Raw genomic sequence first — 19,211 nt, forward strand, 5'->3', positions numbered from 1 at the left:
CATATTCTAAAAAGTGATGTAATTGTAATTTGGTATATGGGGAATTTTCTCAAACACTAAAATACATATTCAGCCAATTCGATAACTTACAACTGTTTTCTAAACAATTGTATAATATTTCAAAGAGTTAATACCACAAAGTACAAACAGTCTTTTTTTAGAGTCCTTTTTTGAATGCATTTCTGGGTGTGCATGTTTCTGTACATGTATACATATGTAAGTGTGAATTTAGATATGTGTTTTAACAAAGCACTGTTCTAAAATACATAATGTGTCCTAGGAATATCAGGGTTGAAGTTTGGTTGTTCAAATAAAATATAGTATTTATAGTAAAATAGACAAACATATATTGAATACTTTTAAGCAAATGCTTAAAACCTGAGGGATTGATTAGTTTTCTTTCGGGCTTTTCAGTGACATGATCATTAACTTCTGTGTCAGGTTGCTGTGACATAGTTATTCAAAGGCTTAGTAAATGTTGATTCATAGGATTCCTGTTGCATGAAAGGAAAAGGTGACAACAAAGTAAGATATAGTGATTTGATTCTGCAAACTGTTAATCTAACATATTACTTGTCTGTATTCTTAAAAAGTGTAGGAAAAAGTAGCAGTGCTTTGCTACTTGAACTGGTGGATGTTGTAATAAAGAGCATTTTATAAAATAAGTTTTGTTAAATGAACTGAAATGACATGGAAACATTTTTTATATTTTATAAGTATGCCTGAAAACTTTCAGTATCATTGGTGTTTGATCTTGATTTTGTAAAATGTTCTTTTATCAATTTATACTTCATTTCAGTAGTTTGCTTCATTCTAAAAGAGAGGGTTTATACCTTATAATGCTGGAAAAACTATAGTGGTCTTCGTGTTTTTATTATAATTGCAACTCCTGCAGAACAGGTCCTCTAACCAGTAAAAGGCAATTTTCACATTACAAATATATTACAAATAATTTGGGACTTTGTTCTGTTTCATTTTGAACTACATTTATCTGCACTGCAGTTCACTTAACTGTTTTTTATTTATTTAGAAATGTTATACTGAGGCATGGTTCCTACCTATTTGCAGTAAATTTTAGTTGAATATAAATAATACCATTTTTGCTCCTTTGACTTGCTCTCAAAGCTCAGTTTATCTAGACTGTAGAAATGGAATCTTGCAGTGGAAATGCTAATAATTGGAGTATTAAAATGCATTCACTGCTGTCTGAATGCATTTAGCCCAATTTCCACTTTTACTGGAATAAAGAGTTTCTTATACTTCTCCCACAGTATTAGATATAGTATGTTAGATTTTCATTGTTTTGCTTTGGCAGAACAATAGAAACCCTTCTGTTTTCCCTCCTCTGTATCTAGGTAAAGCAGTTCAAGCAAGCATCAGTTTTTCCATCACTGGAGGAATTTACAAGTAGTATTTTGTTGTTTTTCACACAGGCAGGTCCTATTAACACTAATGCCTTAGACCTGTGGGCACATTTAAAGATTTAGGTCTTTGTTTTTCTAAACATTAGCATATATATAGCTTTACTCACACATGGAGTCCCATGGACTTCTGTGAGACTGCATGGGAGCACAAGTCTGCGTGTGCTGTTGAATTTACAGAAGAATGCCAATGTGCATTGTCTCAAGAGGACAGAAGACCTGCATGGCAAGTGTTTTAAATTTAATTCCATCAGGACTTTATTTTTTGTGTGTTTTGAATTCTCCTTCTTTGTATTCCTTAATTGAGTGCAAGTGAATTCTCCCATCATGCACATACCTTAGCTGAGCTTAGCAAAACCATTAGTTGGATAAGTCATTACTCAAGATTGTGGGCACCTTTGCAACTTCATCAGCTCTTCTTATCTGCAATATACGCTACTGAAGTAGGGACAGAACCACTTTTTGTTGCTTCTACAGATCAAACCTGTATCTGCTGTGCAATAGTACACAGCATATTAATTAAGCCACAAATTAAAAAAAAAAAAAGTTAAAATGTCTGACCTTTGTTTTCATCTGTGGAAGTATTTTAATGCAGCGCAAACATGCCAAGCAGATTAAAGTTTGGAGTAACCTCTCTCCTTCCTTTTTTCTTTTTTAAAGGGTATTGATGAGTTAAAATCTAAACTGTTTCAGGTAGTGCAAGCTTTTTTGAGTGTCCCTGCTGGTACCTGTGATCATCTTCGCACATTTTAAATGAATTTTTGTCTTGGTTTTCTCAGATAGTTTTTTTTTTTTTTCCTAGCCTTGCACAGCCAGTTGATATTGATATTGAACCAGGCAAGTAGTAAAATCAAATAAGATGCAAGATGTTGTAAAATGCACAAAATAAATGGACTGGAAGGAAAAGAAAGATCCTTTCCTCCCTCTTCCCAGCCAACTCTCCATTACAAACAATGCTTGAGGCTACAGAAACTCTAATAAAGTAATAAATGTTCATACAAAAATGTGTAATGTGAAATTATGGGTCCACTGAAGTCAGTGTCAAAATCCCATTGGTATCTGAAGCCATAGTTTCGCCTATAAGTTTCAAGTTGAGCGTGTCTCTCTAACTCCCAGACTTAGATTTTTATTTTTTTTGTAAATTGTTTTTTGATGATTTTCCACATTCTCAATTACTGTACATTCAGTAAAAACTATGGTACTCTTGCTAAGAACCGCTGTTTCTGGCTTTTTGTGGTATAGCCTGTCTTTCTTTGAGGTCCTGATCAGCATCAGGTCATTCCTGCTCTAGATAATGTAGTCACATAGCTAGGGAAAGACCCTGCCCTGGGCAGCTTCCTGTCTTAATAAAAACATTTAAAGCTTAATAAAAAAAATGTTTATTTGGGACATCACACAAGAGAGCATGCCAGAAGAAGGCACTGAATGGCAACAGGAATTGAACCAGAATCATACAGCTGTCTTGCATAACCTGAGGTTTTTGAAAGCACAAGACTATTTTAAACTAAACTGTACAAAGTGTAATTGCTTGGCTGATGGGCCTGTAGGCATTACAGCAGAACTATGTTGTGAAAGGGCATCAGAAGCAGGTAGATGCCATACACATTGGTGCACGAAGGGCATTCCAAGGACAGGAGAAATGCAGACATATGTGGGTGGATATGGACCGATGATGTTTGCATTGTTTGTAGAGCAAAGAGAAGGACAAAAGAGAAGCAAGAAAGTAGGGAGGGGTACAGATAAGAAAAGCTGTAATAGTGGGGATGAGGCTTAAAATTGTGGAGAATCAGGGTGCTGGTTGAAACAGTCAAGGGGAGTGATGTGATCAGACAGGAAGGCAATCTTAGCAGCTGCAAAATAGCTGTAACGGGACATGAGGCGACTTGAGAGGTGGGGATAAGGATTTGAACTAAGGTTTGGAAATGTGTGCAGAGAGAAAAAATCAAGTTTTGGAAATGTTACAGAGGAAGGAGCAGCAAAACATCAACAGGGCCTGGATGTGTGGGAAGAAAGGAAAAGGGTTAGTCACCTTTTATGTTACTCCCATCTTCCTGGTTATGAGCAAAAGTGATAGGGACAATGGGGCTGTTTTCAGCAATAACAGAAAAGGGAGGAGAGGGCAGATGACAAATATCACTTTCACCCTGGTTACATTTGTTGTTGACATGATTGTCAGGAAGAGCTCTTGGGCTTTTGGATCAAGACATGGAATTGAGTTTGATGGAGAGATGCTGTGAGGGAAAAGATAAATTTACAAGTGATAAGGAAAACCATGATGGCTGAAGGTTGGTGAGTGGGTAAGTTCACTCAGAAATATAAAATAGCTTAAGAGAAGGGATGGTCTTGTGAGAGTCTAGAAAGTGGGAGATAAGGATTCAATTCCTGATTGTGCTACAGATTTTATTTTGTGACTTTTTGGTTAAATTTTTCAGTCTCTGGTTCAGTGCCCCATCTGTATGGAGATGGCATCACTTCTATACCACGCGAAAGGGTTGTGAGGACAAAGGAATTAATGCTTACATGGTACTGAGCTGTTGTGATGATGATGGAGGCAGAGAGGCGTGGGGGGAAGTGGCCCCTTTCCTCCCCATGCCTGGTGCCCCGCACTGCAGCTGTGCCCGCTCCGGGCAGCCCCATGCAGGCTGTGAGCACCTGCAGCATGGGGCACTGGGTGTGGGGTGGGGGAGAGGCTGCTTCCCCCCCGCGCGCTCAACTTTTCCCCAGGCTCCTTCCCTGTTTGGAGAAAAGCAGCCTCTTGCCCACCCCATGCCTGGTGCCCCACGCTCAGCACCAGCTTCTTCTCTGCTGGCGAGCAGGGGGTCGGAGCTCTGCGCTGCCCCCCGCCTGTACTGTGGGGGATGGGGGGGACTGGGTGTGATTGGGCGGGGAGTCAGTGGGAGCACAGGGCCCGCACCAGTGCCCTGGGGCCAGTGCCGGCAGGGCCAAGAGCAGGGTGGTGGGGTCCCAGCTAGCAAGGGCTCTGTGGAGCCAGGCTAGCTCCCCACTCCCTGCTGGTGCAGCCCAGCCTAGCTCCACGGACCCCTGCCAGCCTGCGCCCTGGGACACTGGTGGGATTTTGGTTCCAAGATTGTGACCAGGGGGTGGGGCACTTGTCAGGGGGCAGGGCTACCCATGCAGCCCTCAACAGCCTGTCAAAACTGGGTAAGCGGCCCTCCGCTCAAAATAATTTCCCGCCCCTGGTCTAATCAGACCCAGGGGTAGATGGAAGGGTTCTGTGGGCCAGACCTGGCCCGTAGCCTGTGTGTTTGACACCTCTGCCCTAAGAAGCCGTGCAAAATCCCATAAAAGAGTGGTAGAAAGAAGGATAAAGATGTGCTAAAGTAATAGCCTCAGAGATGGGGGCAGAACTGGGAGAGAGCATCACCAAGGAAGCAAAAAAAATGGCAAGATTTTTAGGAGAGTGTAAATGACACTATCAGTCTGAGCAGGGGTGATAGATAAAGAATGATTAGCACAGTTGGACTAGTAGAAAGATGGGACCGTAAAAAATACAGTGCCAGAACTGGACTGTTGAACCTAGTGGTTTTTGATGTGTTAAAATGGCAGAGATCCTTACACTCTGATAAATTCTTGGCAGTTTTATTTTAACCTCTGCATTTTCAAGGCATTATTGAAATGCACATTGCTGCTAAATTGATTTTAAGTTTAAATGGTTAAATATAAGTTCTGAAATATGGCTTGTAGTAAATCTGCATGGAAGTATTGTTCTGTTTTATTTTCAGTGTTTTCTTTTGTTTATTTAACAAAGCTAAAGTTAGAACCGACAGCACAAGACTAGAAAATGGTGACAATAGTTTGAAAACAGGAAATTTTAGCCTTGTGTGTATTTGGAACAGATGATCAGGATGATAGCCAGTATAGTGGAAACTTCCACTGAGACTGTTTTTTCCTTATTTTGCTCAGTGAGAAAAGATGGTGCTTCCTGGAAAACAAGTCTTAAGTATTTTAAAGAAAGCAGCAGTGTATCCAGTGTTTAACCTCATTTCACATTTACTTTACTCCTATTGTATAAATATGTTTGTTTATTTGTTTTTAATGTTGCTATTTAAAAATATAGCTTTGTGACTAATATGGGTGAATCATTAATTATTATTATTAAGATGGTTAAACACCATTTGTTACATTAAGTTATATCCACATTGTCATCTTTTTTCATGATGTAAAGAAGTTAAAAGTGTAATGGAACACATCAGAAAAAAGGTAGAAAACAACTTTTAAAAGGAAGTGGGTAGTGGGTGCAAGGAGCTGTTGTAGCCCAGACTTTTTTTTAGACGTGACCAGTGATTTTTAGGTATTTTAGCTTTGGATCTTTAACCTGACACTTCAAAATGTCCAACGCTTGTTGAATTTCTAGCTTCTGAGAATCAGAACTGTTAAAGTATTTCGATTTCATCTCTCAAAATCACTGTTCACCGCTGAGAGACTTTTACTGTTATGACCTTTTGAAAAAAAAGCTCATTACTTCAAATTACTTTGTGACCTTTCTAAATGCCTTCCTAATGGATGGTTTTCCCATTTCTACCTTGCAATCTGAAGTTTAATGGTGGCAATGAAACTGGTTCTGTGCTTTAAGAAAAAAAAGGGTTTAAAAAAAAGCATATAGTAGAGAACCATGTTTCATTTTGTTGTTTTGCTAAGATATCTTAGACCCACTTCTGCCCTGGTGTAACTCCAGACCAACGGGGTGACATCAGGAATGGATTTGGCTATTTGATTAACTGTGCACTTGGAGGATCAAAAGATGGAAAAAAAGAAGCGGATAAGTATTAAATTCTGTTGTTCTTCCTGCTGTTTGGATCAAAACTAAATAACAAACAGTGAAGTAGCCAAATAACCCTATAGGTTAAATGAAAGGAAATAGGCAGGAGTAAAATCAAATGGGAAATATGATACAATCACCAGTTGCAAATAGAATAGCAAATATCAACGGAGATATTCAAGGAACTATTAAATTGTGACAAGTCTAAGAACTGGTGATTAGCTTAGGGTCCATATGTGAAAGAAGATTTTAAAAAACACCTTGTGCAGTGTCGCCTGCCACACTCTCAGCTGTCATTTTTGCCAGTTTTCCGTTTCAAGTATAAGGGTAAGGATATGTCTTGCTGCGTGTCTGACACCTCCCGTGCACTTGTGGAAACTGCTAAGTGACATTGGGCAAGTCACTTAAACACTTTGTGCCTCAGTTTTCATGTCTGTGATAGGATGATTGTAATAATTGCTCTTTTGTGCATAAAGAACATTGGAACGTATTGGTATTAGGGCCGTCAGTTACTTGCAGTTAATTTACACGATTCATGCAAAAACAAATTAATGCGTTATTTTTTTTAATTGTGTTAATCACGCACCTTATTTTGAACAGTGGAGCGGACCAGCTCTGGACTGGCTGGAACCCATGCACGCAGCCCCACCCTGGCCCACCCTGCATCTGCTGCAAGCACACCTACCCATGCTGAGCAGTGGCAACGGCCAGGCAGAGGTTGCTATTCTGCATGGTGGGGAAAAGCAGTCCCTCCCCCTCACTGCTGCCAGGGCCTTCTTGTTGCTGTTGCCCAGAACCCACACCTGGGCTGCTCTGCAGCTTCTCTCTGCTGCTGTCATTGCTGCCGCTTGGGCCGCCCAGGCTGTTGTGGGGGGAGGGGTGCTGACTATTGTTAAACTGTGTGATTAAAATTGCAATTATTTGTGACTATTTTTTTAAATTGTCAACCCTAATTGTGTAACTTAAAACTTATAAATAATAGCTGCATATTTATAGACTGACGGAAGGCTCAAGGAGTCATGGGTTTTATTCTGACTGGACGTGTCTACATGTGACTGTAGCAACATGCTATGGTGACGTAGTGTCAGCAGGCACAAACCATGATGCCACAGTTATGCTGTCATAGCAATGTGTTCCCTCAGTATAGTGCATTGCTATGACGGTGTAGCGGCTAAAAATAACTGTGCCACTGGCACAGCACAGTACAGGCTGTTACTGCGCTGTCATTTAGTACTTCCAAAAAGAAGTGCTAAATGATGGCTAAGTAACAATGGTGCCAAGGGGCATGTGTTGGTGTGCCCTGTTTGTCATTCACAGGGACAATCTTGCTCTAGATCAGTGAATCTCAACCACATTAGACTTGAGGCACCCCTCATTACACTCAAGGCACCTCCCAGAAAATGTCAGCTCTTAGTTTTTACTCATTTTTTGACTACAGAGTAATTCTTTTGCTGCAGAAAACTTAGAGCACAGCAGGTCCGAATGTTTTCAACACTATGAATTCCTGTTTAAAATCTCTGGGTTTATCATGTGAATCAGATTTTTACTCTTTAAATTGTTAATGTTTTAGCACCCTGATTGACAATCACTGCTCTGAATATTATAGGGAGATATAATTAACCTCCAAACCCATCTACAGCCTGCATTCTTGAAGGGATCCTATCAAAGGGAGATAAGCAGTGATCGTGTTGGATGCTGGTCGGATACTTGTGGATTGCAGGAAATTGTGTAGTGTGTGTCTGTAGTATACAAAGGTAATTAACAGCTTGCCGAACAAAGTAGACTTGTGAGAGGAAATCCTCTTAAATATTACACAGAGGAACCTGCCTTTCTCTTAATTTTATTTATCTCCTACAGGTTTAAAGATTATTAACTTACTAAAAAGACTATACAAGTCTTTCAGTAACAACAGTAAGGTGTGGTATAAGACTTTTTTGATTAAACACTTTGAAGTGTATTCTTAAACCTTAGCTGATGGCTGGATAAGTTAAATTTTGGATAGTCAAAAAATGCACATGCACCTTGACTGCTAACCTAGGTTTGACAACTTTTGTCAAAAGCAAACTTCTCAGCTGTGTCTGCTTCTTTCTTTTAGGCCTGAGGAAGGGAACTGTGATACCCAAAAGCTTGCCTATGATTGTACCTGTGATTCTCAACCAGTGTGCCATGGTACTCTGGGCAGCTTGAGCTCCTTTTTGAGGGTGTCCCAGGCTGCTACACAGTATTGGCACTGTTAGGTCTGCAAACATTCATAAGATAAACCCAGAAATTTCAGATAGGAATCCATAGTGTTAAAAACCTTATGACCTGGTGTGGTCTTTCTGAGTTCCTTGCAACAGAAAAACTGTTCTAGCATTTTTTTCCACAATCAAAAAATGGGCGAAAATGAGAGCTAGTATTTTCCAAGCAGTGGCTCAAGTCTAACAAGGGGTACCTTAAACCTAATGAGAGATGCCTCGAATCTGAAGAAGTTGAGAACCACTGGTCCATTGCAACTATATAGTTGGTCCAATAAAAGAGAAGATGTTGAAGAATTCTTACCTTTCACATATCTCCTGGACTATCATGATGGCAGCAACATCACCTCAAGACTACTAAAACTTGTACTGCAAATTCTCCTGTGTCACATGCAGGTTTTCAGCAGGAATATAATGCTGCCCTCCATTTTCTCATTCCTTTCCCACCCTAACAAGAAATAAAGGGCAAAAAACTTTTTAATGATTTTTTGTGTTTATAAATACTCTTGTGCACAAGTTGTCTTTAGCTGCTACATGACAACTTATATCTTTGATTTACTTTAAATACCTGCTTTATCTTTTTTATGATCATTTTCTAATAACTGCATTTAAAAGCTCAGCGGGGATTTTGCAATTATATTCTCTTGATATAAAGTACTACTTATTATTTTAACAGTAAAAACTGTATTTTCTGTGCTTAATGAATGCTTGATTTGTAGACTGTATTTTGGAACCAGACATAAAGGACATTTCATCTTAAAAAAAAAAGATAGTTCTAGAGAAGGGCATTTTTATTATTTTTTGGGGGGGATTTTCAAACACTGTTTTATTCATCTGCCTGTCTTATTGGTTAATATTTGGGAGAATGAGTTTGAAAACCAATCATTTATTAAATATTCATCTTTTCTCATCTGATTTCCAGCTAAACTTCAGCTGTGTCTGATTCACCTTTATTAATACAGCACACGTCAAATTGCTTAACATGCATTGTTGATGAAATCATTGAAATGACAAAGCTTGTTTGTTCCGGTAACATCACGGAAGCATAACTCAGCTTCACATTTTTAGTGATTTTTTTTTTTGTGGGATACAACATGTTACAGACCATACAGCTGTCAAGTCAGATAAAAATTCTTCAAACAAAAATACCCAAAGGGGGAAAAATAAGGGAGGATACATTTGCATAAATACTTGCTCACTCACTCATATGCACACATACACATACAGTTCTTCAGACTTAAGTTTTAGAAAACAGTTACTGAAGAAGCTTTCTTCATTCGTTATATAGCGCAGTATTCTGTGGGCTCAGTGAGGCAACATACAGCTTTCAATAGGGCGACAAAAACTGAAATGTTAAAAATAGAACAAGCTTTAAGAATCCCAGATATTTTCAGATAACAAAGAGTGATTTATGTGGGCTCATTTTGCACTGTGACAAAACATAGAGGAGCTTTTGTGCTATGATTAGCAAGGGTGCTGATGTCAGTTCTCTTGTCTAGCTTCAAGCTTTATTCTGCTGTTAAATTGTGCTTTGTACTATACTCCAGAGAACCTTTGTATCTGCCTTATTAGTGTGTAGTTTATGGAATTGCTTTTGTTTTTGAGTTTAATCTGTGCCAATTTCAGTGAGAGTGACTCATTATATGCCTGAAATAAACATTCACATATTCACCATGTAAAAATTCTTTAAAAAATGCTAGCAGGTGCTGGTAGGATAAATGCAGTGTTTTAAGTACTTAATAGTTGGTATTTTGCAGCGTGAAGGGCTGAAAGAAATTCTGTTTTGATGATGACTATATGAAATTGGACTAAGAGTCATATTTCACTCTTAAATATTGAACAGGATTTGTGTTAGCACTGATACTATGAAGAACATTAACCTATCCATTAACATGAAATTAAAAATAAACCCCCAAGTTACTAAATTTCATGTGTACTGATCACACTTGCGTTGTATGATTCCTGAGGCACATACGTTTGAATGTTAGAGACTCTTTATTTTCACCCAGAGTTTGGGGGGAAAATCTCATTTGAAGAAATGGAAGCTCAGGGGAAGAAAATTCCAGTTTCTGAAACAGCTAAAGTTTGCACTCTTGTGTTTCAGGACTAATTAATTATCAGTTAATTATCAACCCTGAGACATTCTGTGCGGAAAATATCTAAGGTTGATGTCATACTACTATCTAAACTGTTTGTTTACTACTAGTGGTTGATACTTCAGTAGGAAGCAAAATAAAATTGGTTAGATTTTCTGCGTACTGCAATATTATAATTACTACTTTTAGTTTCTCCTAATTTATGTATTATTTATTTATTTATTTTTCTTCAGTGCTTCTCTACATTTTGTGTTTAGGAGAGTGACTAACTTGTTAATTCAGTGAGAAAAAGTGACTTAAAACTGACTTGATGGTACTTTCCTTGATTTAAGGGCAGATTAGATGGAATATATTAAAGCCACAATGCTTGCAATTACAAGTCATCTGTAAAGCTTTGATGTGCTTTAGTACTTGTTTGCTACTCATATCCACCACTCCTAGCTAGAATGTCTTGCACTTTCCCTTTCTCTCATTTTTTAAATTATTTCATAGAATCAATGAGTTGGAAGGGACCTAGACAGATCATCTAGTCTGACCCCCCTGCCATGGGCAGGAAGGAGCACTGGGGGTGGCAGGGGTCATAAGACCCCAGCCAGGTGCCTGTCCAGTCTCCTCTTGAAGATTTCCAGGGAAGGTGAGAGTACCACCTCTCTGGGAAGCCTATTCCAGGCTCTGGCCACCCTTACTGTGACGTAGTTCTTCCTAATATCTAACCTAAACCTCTCCTCCCTCAGCTTGTGGCCGTTGTTCCCGATGACTCCAAGGGGTGCCCTGCTGCTGGCCCCTGATAAAGTTGTAGGCAGCCACAAGATCCCCCCTCAGTCTCCTCTTGCGGAGACTGAAGAGATTCAGGTCCCTCAGCCTCTTCTCATAGGGCTGGCCACGGAGGCCCCCAGCCATGCGAGTGGTTCTGCCTTTTTGGCCATGTACCACGTATAAAACATGGCTGGATTTTTTGCTTCATCTTGGATTTACTCACATCCTTATTTTAAACAACATAAATGCACATTTCAGAAAATACATTGATAACAGATATTGTGTTTGACTCGTAAGGTTAGAATAGAGTCACTTTCCTTGCTTAAAAAACAGGAAAAAGTTCAGGGGTAATTTCAGTGTGAGATCAGTTAATTTCCTCCTCCTTGCTGCTTTTTTGTGACTTAATCTTACAAAAGGAGATCTATTAATATATTTTTAAGGAACTTAAACCCAGTGGAATACAATCACACTTAGGTGCTCAGGTCCACTTAGATTCATGACGGGGGAATAGAATCTGGCGCAGTGCCTTTGAGCATGAATGACGCATGACCCCAGCAGCTGGGGGGGCACGGCTGTGTGGGCAGCGGTGGGAGCACAGCAAAGCTAAGCACAGAGCTTTTGCAGATGCTGCCGGTGCTGTCAGTGGCAGGGGGATGGGATGGCAAGCGCCCCCACAGATGCCACCGGGGGCGCTCCTTTTTTTGTAGGGGGTGCACCACCACACTCAGGGTGCCCCCCCCCATGCGTCACCCCTGCCTTTGAGCAAAGATTCTAGGTTTGAAAGGAGTAAACTGTCTGTCTTGGGGTTTTGGGGGGTTTTTTTTAATGCTATGTACATTACTCAGTCTGGCCTTCAGATGCTGTTTCAATAATGTAATGGACTGTCTGGGCATTTCCACTCCTCCATACTCGTGCCTAAGTATACATGTTGAAGGACCTAGTGACCTCTCACACATACAGTACGATCCAGAAGGATCTGCGGTTGCCTGCTTCTATTGATGCAGGTATCTGAGCACAAGGGGTCTGGGACAGGCATTGTGTAAACTGGTATGAGCCAAATCGGTTACATCTGATACTGCCTTCAACCAGGTTTATCTCAAACCAGTTTCAACCATTTTCAAACTGGTTTGTGTGCACTGAACATTTGTTCTGTTACAGGCTCAAACCAGTTTCTGATCGCTTAAACCAGTTTATGTGTAATGTCTGCTCCTAGCCTTTAAGTTCAGGTGGCAGAGTTGGAGCATGTTTGAGGATGCTGCTTCTCTTTAAGGGAATAGCCCACATCTTTAGCTACAATTGAGGGGCTCAGAGTGGAGAAACAGGACTGCAAAGATAACCTTCGGCTCTTCACTCCTAAACCAGCCCTGTGCAAGGTTTGCTTCCTTGGCTTGAAATATGACAATCAGAGAGTGCTTTGATATGAATTATACTGAATAATAGTTGTCCCAGGTTCAGAGATCGGGTATACAATATTTAGGCGAACCCCCTTCCCTAGCCATATTGCCTGTATTGGCATCTATCAGGGTTGGTGTAAGATTTGGGTGAAATGCCTGGTGGAACATAAATAGATTTCTTTCAAGAATGTACCTTAAATGCACAAGGGTTTTTTCCTGTTTCTAAAGTAAAAAGAGGGAAATGCAGAAGACGCAGAGTGCTGTCCTATTGTTTTGTAACCAAGTGAAATGTATTTTTTCATGTAAACTTTTGCCAACTCATAATGTAGGTCTCTTTCTGTAAAAACAGTTCCTTAAAATACTACTAGGTCATGAACTTTTTATAGCCCTAAGATCCAGAGAAGTACACATGTATGAGCATTGTCTGTGCTATAAATGCAAGTGACTCCTGAAGCGTGTCAGTGCTCAGACTGAATAAACAACTTTGAAGTACTTATTATGTTATGTTTTTTTGTTCCCTTGGCTGTAATAACGTCCACTAGCTTTATTTTCTTTCCCTACTGAATTCATTTCCATTCGGCAGATATATGCCTGATTTTGATTATGTGTTCTCTAGTTTTAAATATAGGAAAGAACTTCTTTTGAATTAAAAAAAAATTTCCAATACAGAAATCCATTTCCACCAGTTCGTAACTTCACCCTCTTAAGTTTGTATTTGTTATGCAGTCTTTTGAAAACAATTTAACATATGTATTGTAGTCAACCTTTGTTATTACACAGTTTGAATTATGGAGGTCAGGTATTACTTTATTTCAATATACCTTCAATCACATGTTTAATTTTTTTTTTTTTTTTACTTTTCTGAATTTTTAGGCATGGAAGAGGAGATGGTTTGTGCTTCGTAGTGGCCGTCTAACAGGAGATCCAGATGTATTGGAATATTACAAAAATGACCATGCTAAAAAGCCTATCCGCATTATTGACTTAAACTTGTGTCAACAAGTAGATGCTGGATTGACATTTAACAAGAAAGAGTTTGAAAATAGCTATATTTTTGACATCAACACTATAGACAGAGTTTTCTACTTGGTTGCAGACAGCGAGGAGGAGATGAATAAGTGGGTTCGATGTATTTGTGATATCTGTGGGTTCAACCCTACAGATGAAGGTAAGTTTAACATTTTGCCTGTTTCTAAGAACTCCTTTGTCCCTACACAAGGGAATGTTTAAAGAGCAAAGAGCTGTCAGCAGCATTCACTACAAAACTTGTGTACAGCTATATAGGCTTTTTGCAAACATGCAAATAGAATAGCAAATGATATCTTTGGAGTTTAATTTTTATGACCTGTGGCAAATAAGGAAATTAGTAATATGCTGAAATGATTTTGTTCTAATGGTTTAGCTTAATGATTTTTTTTTTTTTTAGAACTTCAGACCTAGTCTGTTTTATCATTCTCATATATGAAAATAAACTCTTACGTTCATGACTGAAATATTTTCCTATCTGAGAAGCTTTGTACAGTTCGTAAAATCCATGTTTGCACAAGCAGTGGAAACCGGACTACAACTGTGAAATGCAAGAACTTTAACTCCATCTTTCCTTTACTTCTGCCCTGTGCCTCAAACCCAAATTCTGCCAGTAGACCTTTTCACAGAGCAGCTTGGATAGTAATGGAGGCACTGGGGCAAATTCAAGTAAAGACTTTTGGGTCCATCTAGGTGAGCTGTTTGAGGCACTGCAAACTGCACATGTGCACCCATTCGCCGCACTGCTAATTTGCACCGCAGTGCCAGAATTTGACACTGGGTCAAAAGAAAATCACCACTAAAAAAAAGTGGTGTGCTGCATGCAGCAGCAGCAGCATGCACTGACAGAAACGGAGCCTGGCTGTGCAGGGCCAAACTCTGGCTGCCAGCCAGGATCTGTGTGGCTGGATCTGTGCCTCTGCTGTCCCAGGAGGCCCCCAGAACCCCAGATAAGGCTGTTGAGGCTAGCATAGGTGCTGGCCTCAGCCTCTTGTACCCATCAAGGTCAATATGAGGCACTGCTGATTTGTGCCCTGCACATTTGCACTCATCTGGACACACCCTTTTTGAATAATTTTTCCTTATCCTGAATCTCATAACCCAGAATCCTGTTGGGGCTGTGTAGGCAGCAGTATTTACTACAGTCCTTTTTATAGCCCTAAGAGAAAATTAAATCATACATGTCTGATAAAGTATGTCTGGTTAGTGGGCTATTGAGAGCCAAACTTCTGTGTGTTTTGTTGGGATGTGGACTTGCAGAGCCTATTCCATCATGTTCACTTTAAAGTGATTTACTTTAAGAACCTGCCACCTGAAACAAGGATGCTTTTTCTTCTTATTCTGGGACATTCTGGTGAAACTTTTTGATTTGACTTCCTCACAGTTGGGGAAGATTATTTGTCTGAGACATAGATTAGATTATAGTGAGCCCTGGATCAGCTATCTATACTCAGATTTCATACACGGCTTTTCTAGTTGTGAACTGAGATATTGTTTGTATGTTTTCTGATCTTAATCTTGGCTAGATCGTACATAATTTCAGAATGCTGGCAAATCGACCACTGGGCTTCCTCATACATTAGTACACCAAGACTCGCACATTAAAGAACAACTTCAAGTTTTTACACTTTATACCTTAATTTCTTTGCTAATTTATAAATTCTTTTGGGAAGTCAAACTGAAAATAGGTTAAATCTGCTTTTGAAAACAAAAGTATCCATGCTTTATTCCTTGATAAGATGAGATGTAACCAATATGAGAGTTGCAGTCTTCCTCCTTGCTAAAGCTTGTTCCCTTCAAAGTTGGCAGCGCTGTACATCAGATATGACCAAATGACTCTATTACCAGACTCTACTAGAGTAAGAATAGAGGAGTAGTGCCAGGAGTTTACTCCTGCTCTTCTTCAAGTTAATGATAAGTGCTTATATTGATTTGAAAGGGAGTGGGGTTGCTTAGTGCTGCCATTAGATTGTTTTGTGGTGGAAATGTGTGTATGTATTTTAAACATTAATTTGGAGAGTAGAGGAAACATCAGCTCAGGCTAGCACTGTGCTGTTTTTCCTATGCTAATTGGTGATGCTCTTAGAAATTGTATGATGCTGGCAGGTATTTTAATTAACTTCCACACACATTTTGCAGTGTGGTGTTCCAGAACACACCTTCCAACCAAAAAACAATAATATATGCACATCATCACTGTTCTATTTGGAAAATTATAATAACTTACAATAAATTACAATCACTCTGTAATATATTGTAATAAATAATAGTAATTGTAATAAAAAATAGTATTTTTTGTTGGTCCAACCCATGCTCACCATGAGTTGGACCAAAAGTAATTGGCTTAATTTGCAGTGAGGCAGAGTTAGGTTAGGTATTAGGAAAAAGTTTCTAATATAAGGGTAGTTAAGCGCAGGAACATTGCAGATTTGAGAGAACATCTGTCAATATTGTTTCATATCTTGCCTCGTGTCTTACATTTCTGTGATTTCCATGATTACTCTTAATAGGTTTGCTAATAACCATGATATAAAGGATTAGTATGTTCACCCACTGAGTAAAGGTGATAGGGGAAAAAAGGACCAGGAAAAGTGTAGGAAGTAGGGAAGAAGACAAGAAAAAGGCAGCAGAGAATAGTAAAATTTCCCATCCTTTATTATGCCCAGTAGTCCATGGTTGTATTTTCCTTGTCCCATTTTAAACTATAAATTCTAAAAATGTTGATCACATTTCTTCAAAGGAATTATAGTTTGTTTCACACACAAGCAAGGTGTTTACAAGTTGATTAAAATTACAACTTATTACACACACAAACAGACTTTTCAAAGCCTAATATTTGGTACAAACTCTAATTTAGCAATTTCATTTTTCTTCTCTCACCTACCATTTTTGCACCATTTTTGTGATGAAATATCCTGGTTATAGCTCTGGGGAAGAATCAGTTACTGGCAGTAGAGGAATGCCACTCCTCCTGAAACTTTCTCCAGTTATACTTGCTTCTGTGGTGTCAAGTGGATTAAACAAGACTTTATTACTACTTTTTGTTGGTAGTGCCTTTTGTGTCCCAGTTACAGACCAGGATTCCATTGTTTTAACCAGTGTGTAAGTGGAGAACAAAAGACAGTCCCTGCCTCTAAGACCTTAATACCTACAATAACGTGAGATAAGAGGTGGGCACAGACACTCTGGAAAGCATAAGAAAATGAAAACCGCGCTGGTCAAGATGATAGGCAGTGGTCTCAGCACATCGGCTGTTTAATCATTGTCGAGTTTTTTGTAAGCATTGGAAAAACAAAGAAAGGATGACCAATATGGTAGGTATTGAGGCTGCTTGAGGAGGGGTAGTGTGGGAGGAAAAACAAAGGTACTTTTTTAGAAATGTAACTAGAAGGCAATGGAAACTAGCTTATTTGCCTGTTGGATGTGGGAACAGATATCTTGGTAATACGGGTTAGGTCATGAAGGGTCTTCAAAGAAAAGCTATGTAGCTTGTGCTTTGAGATGAAGGAGAAGGAGCTGGTAGAATAATGGAAAAAAGAGTGATGTGGTCAAAATGATAGATAACATAGAAAAGTAACCTTTGGCATTATGTACTGATATGAGTGGAGATTTACAGGCACGAATGAATTTTTTTCCAGGTTAGGATATTGCACTTATTGTGACTTAAGGTAATGAAAGCCTGAATGAGAGTTTTTTTAGATATGTAGAGACCTAGGAAAAGACATATCTTACAGATGACATGGAGAAGAAATTTAGCAAGATTTTGATGCAGCCTGGATTTGAAGCTGTAGGAGGTCTGCAAGATCTCATATGATTGACCAGGAGGACGGTGGTGGTGACCAATACTGAGAAAGGAGGAGTGTTGATGTGGGATGGGAATAGGTTAAGTGTGTTTCATCCATTTTGGACACAGGCTAACACCTGAAAATTCATCAGGCATGGTCAGAGATGGACAAAGATTTTACTTTAGACAGGAGGAGGCAGGTTTAGACTACACACACTTCTGTGAGGTATCAACATGGAAATGGTTTTGGATAGGTTTATGGATGAGATTTACACAGAAATAAGTTATAAGAGCAGAACAGGGGTTGACACAAGGACTAAGCCCTGTGAAACCCCCCAGAAAACAGGAAAAGTTAATGAAGAGAATGACACACTGGTGGAGTAATTGGAGAACCAGGAAAGGACTGAATCATGGAAGTCCAAGCATGACAGAATATCAAGAAGAGTGCCGCTGATGGGCTTGAAGAGAGTGTTCAATGTTTCTGGATTAAGAATAAACTGCTAGAGATATCAAAGTCTCTCTTACCAAACAGAGTTGGATCAGGAAGGTCCTGGAGTGGACAATGATTTGAACAGGATCTGGGATGGAACTGGGTTTAATGGGCCAAAACTATTTCATATGCTCTAAACTAGTAGACAGGGTCGGGGAGAGGTTTTAAAGATGAAATCACCTAAAGTGTGTTTCTTCCATCAAGAAAGGGAACTAGAGGAGAGTGACGAGAAGAGGAAGGTTTGACTATTTGTGTAGGTTTTTTACTATGAGCTGTTTATTTAAAATAAGGCTCATTATTTCAGAACAAATAGAAATTGGCATTGGGAGTAGGAAAGGGGAAATGAAAGCACTGCGTATTTTGGGAGTCCTACGTTGTATTAAATAGTCATGGTTAGGCTAAATATTGCAGAAGCAATGTCATTCATTATAAAATATTTATCCTTTTAAAGATTTAAGTGATGTATGTAATCACTTCTTATGCTTTGAAGTTGCCTGATCATTCATTTTTCCTGTAGCATACCATATAAGTATACGTGTGGGTGGAACACAAAACCCTACAGACTCCCTACAGATTTTCTGTACAACTGTTTACAATGGGAAACCTAAGTTCACATATGACCCCATCACCATGGGCCTGTTGTTTTGTTTACTGTAATAATTACTTGGCCTTTAAGTTATTTTAATTGGGATAGCCACACAGTAGCAAATGGCATGAATGACTCATCATCACCAGTGAGGATCTCAGAGCCAGGCAGTTGCGTGGCTGTTTCTGATTCATTCATACAATGGGAAAATCCCATTTTTGCTTTCCAGTACTTCTACCTACATTCTCTGAAGAGCGCTTTCTCATCCTCTAAGTCAGCATGAGGCTGACATTTCATTAAAAGGCTCTTGTAGCTTTTATAGTCCGTTCACATCATGTAAACAATTTATACATCAGTATTTACATACTCCAAAGAAAAAAAAGTTGAGGGAAGATTCCACTGTCCTCAGCTGCAGTGTAGAAAATAGTTTAGTTTCAATCCCAAACCCACATTCAATCCTTTTCAGAGTTTGCATTCTCAGAGTGCAGACACAACAACATTGTAAATAAGATATAAATAACTAAGTGGATGAATGGCAGCCTCTGTTATTTGTTAGCTTTGCTTGTAAAAGGTCCTTTTTACCACTGGTTAATTTTTGTAACTATTTTGTGGATAATTTTGCTTACATACTCGGCCTTCTA

At 39.2% G+C, this 19,211-nt stretch overlaps 1 protein-coding gene across 3 annotated transcripts in view; it reads left to right on the forward strand.

Annotated features, from left to right (window-relative positions):
* The window catches only part of GAB1 (GRB2 associated binding protein 1), a 137,845-nt gene that overhangs the window by 75,978 nt on the left and 42,656 nt on the right, over positions 1-19,211 (forward strand). For all 3 annotated transcript variants that reach the window (XM_019534410.1, XM_019534409.1, XM_019534411.1), the window contains exon 2: positions 13,558-13,852. In XM_019534410.1, coding sequence (XP_019389955.1) covers positions 13,558-13,852 — 295 coding nt within the window. The remainder of the gene's footprint in view (positions 1-13,557; positions 13,853-19,211) is intronic.

Source organism: Crocodylus porosus, unplaced genomic scaffold (genome assembly GCF_001723895.1).
Source record: "Crocodylus porosus isolate Cpor-Errol unplaced genomic scaffold, CroPor_comp1, whole genome shotgun sequence".
NCBI classification, from domain to species: Eukaryota; Metazoa; Chordata; order Crocodylia; family Crocodylidae; genus Crocodylus; species Crocodylus porosus.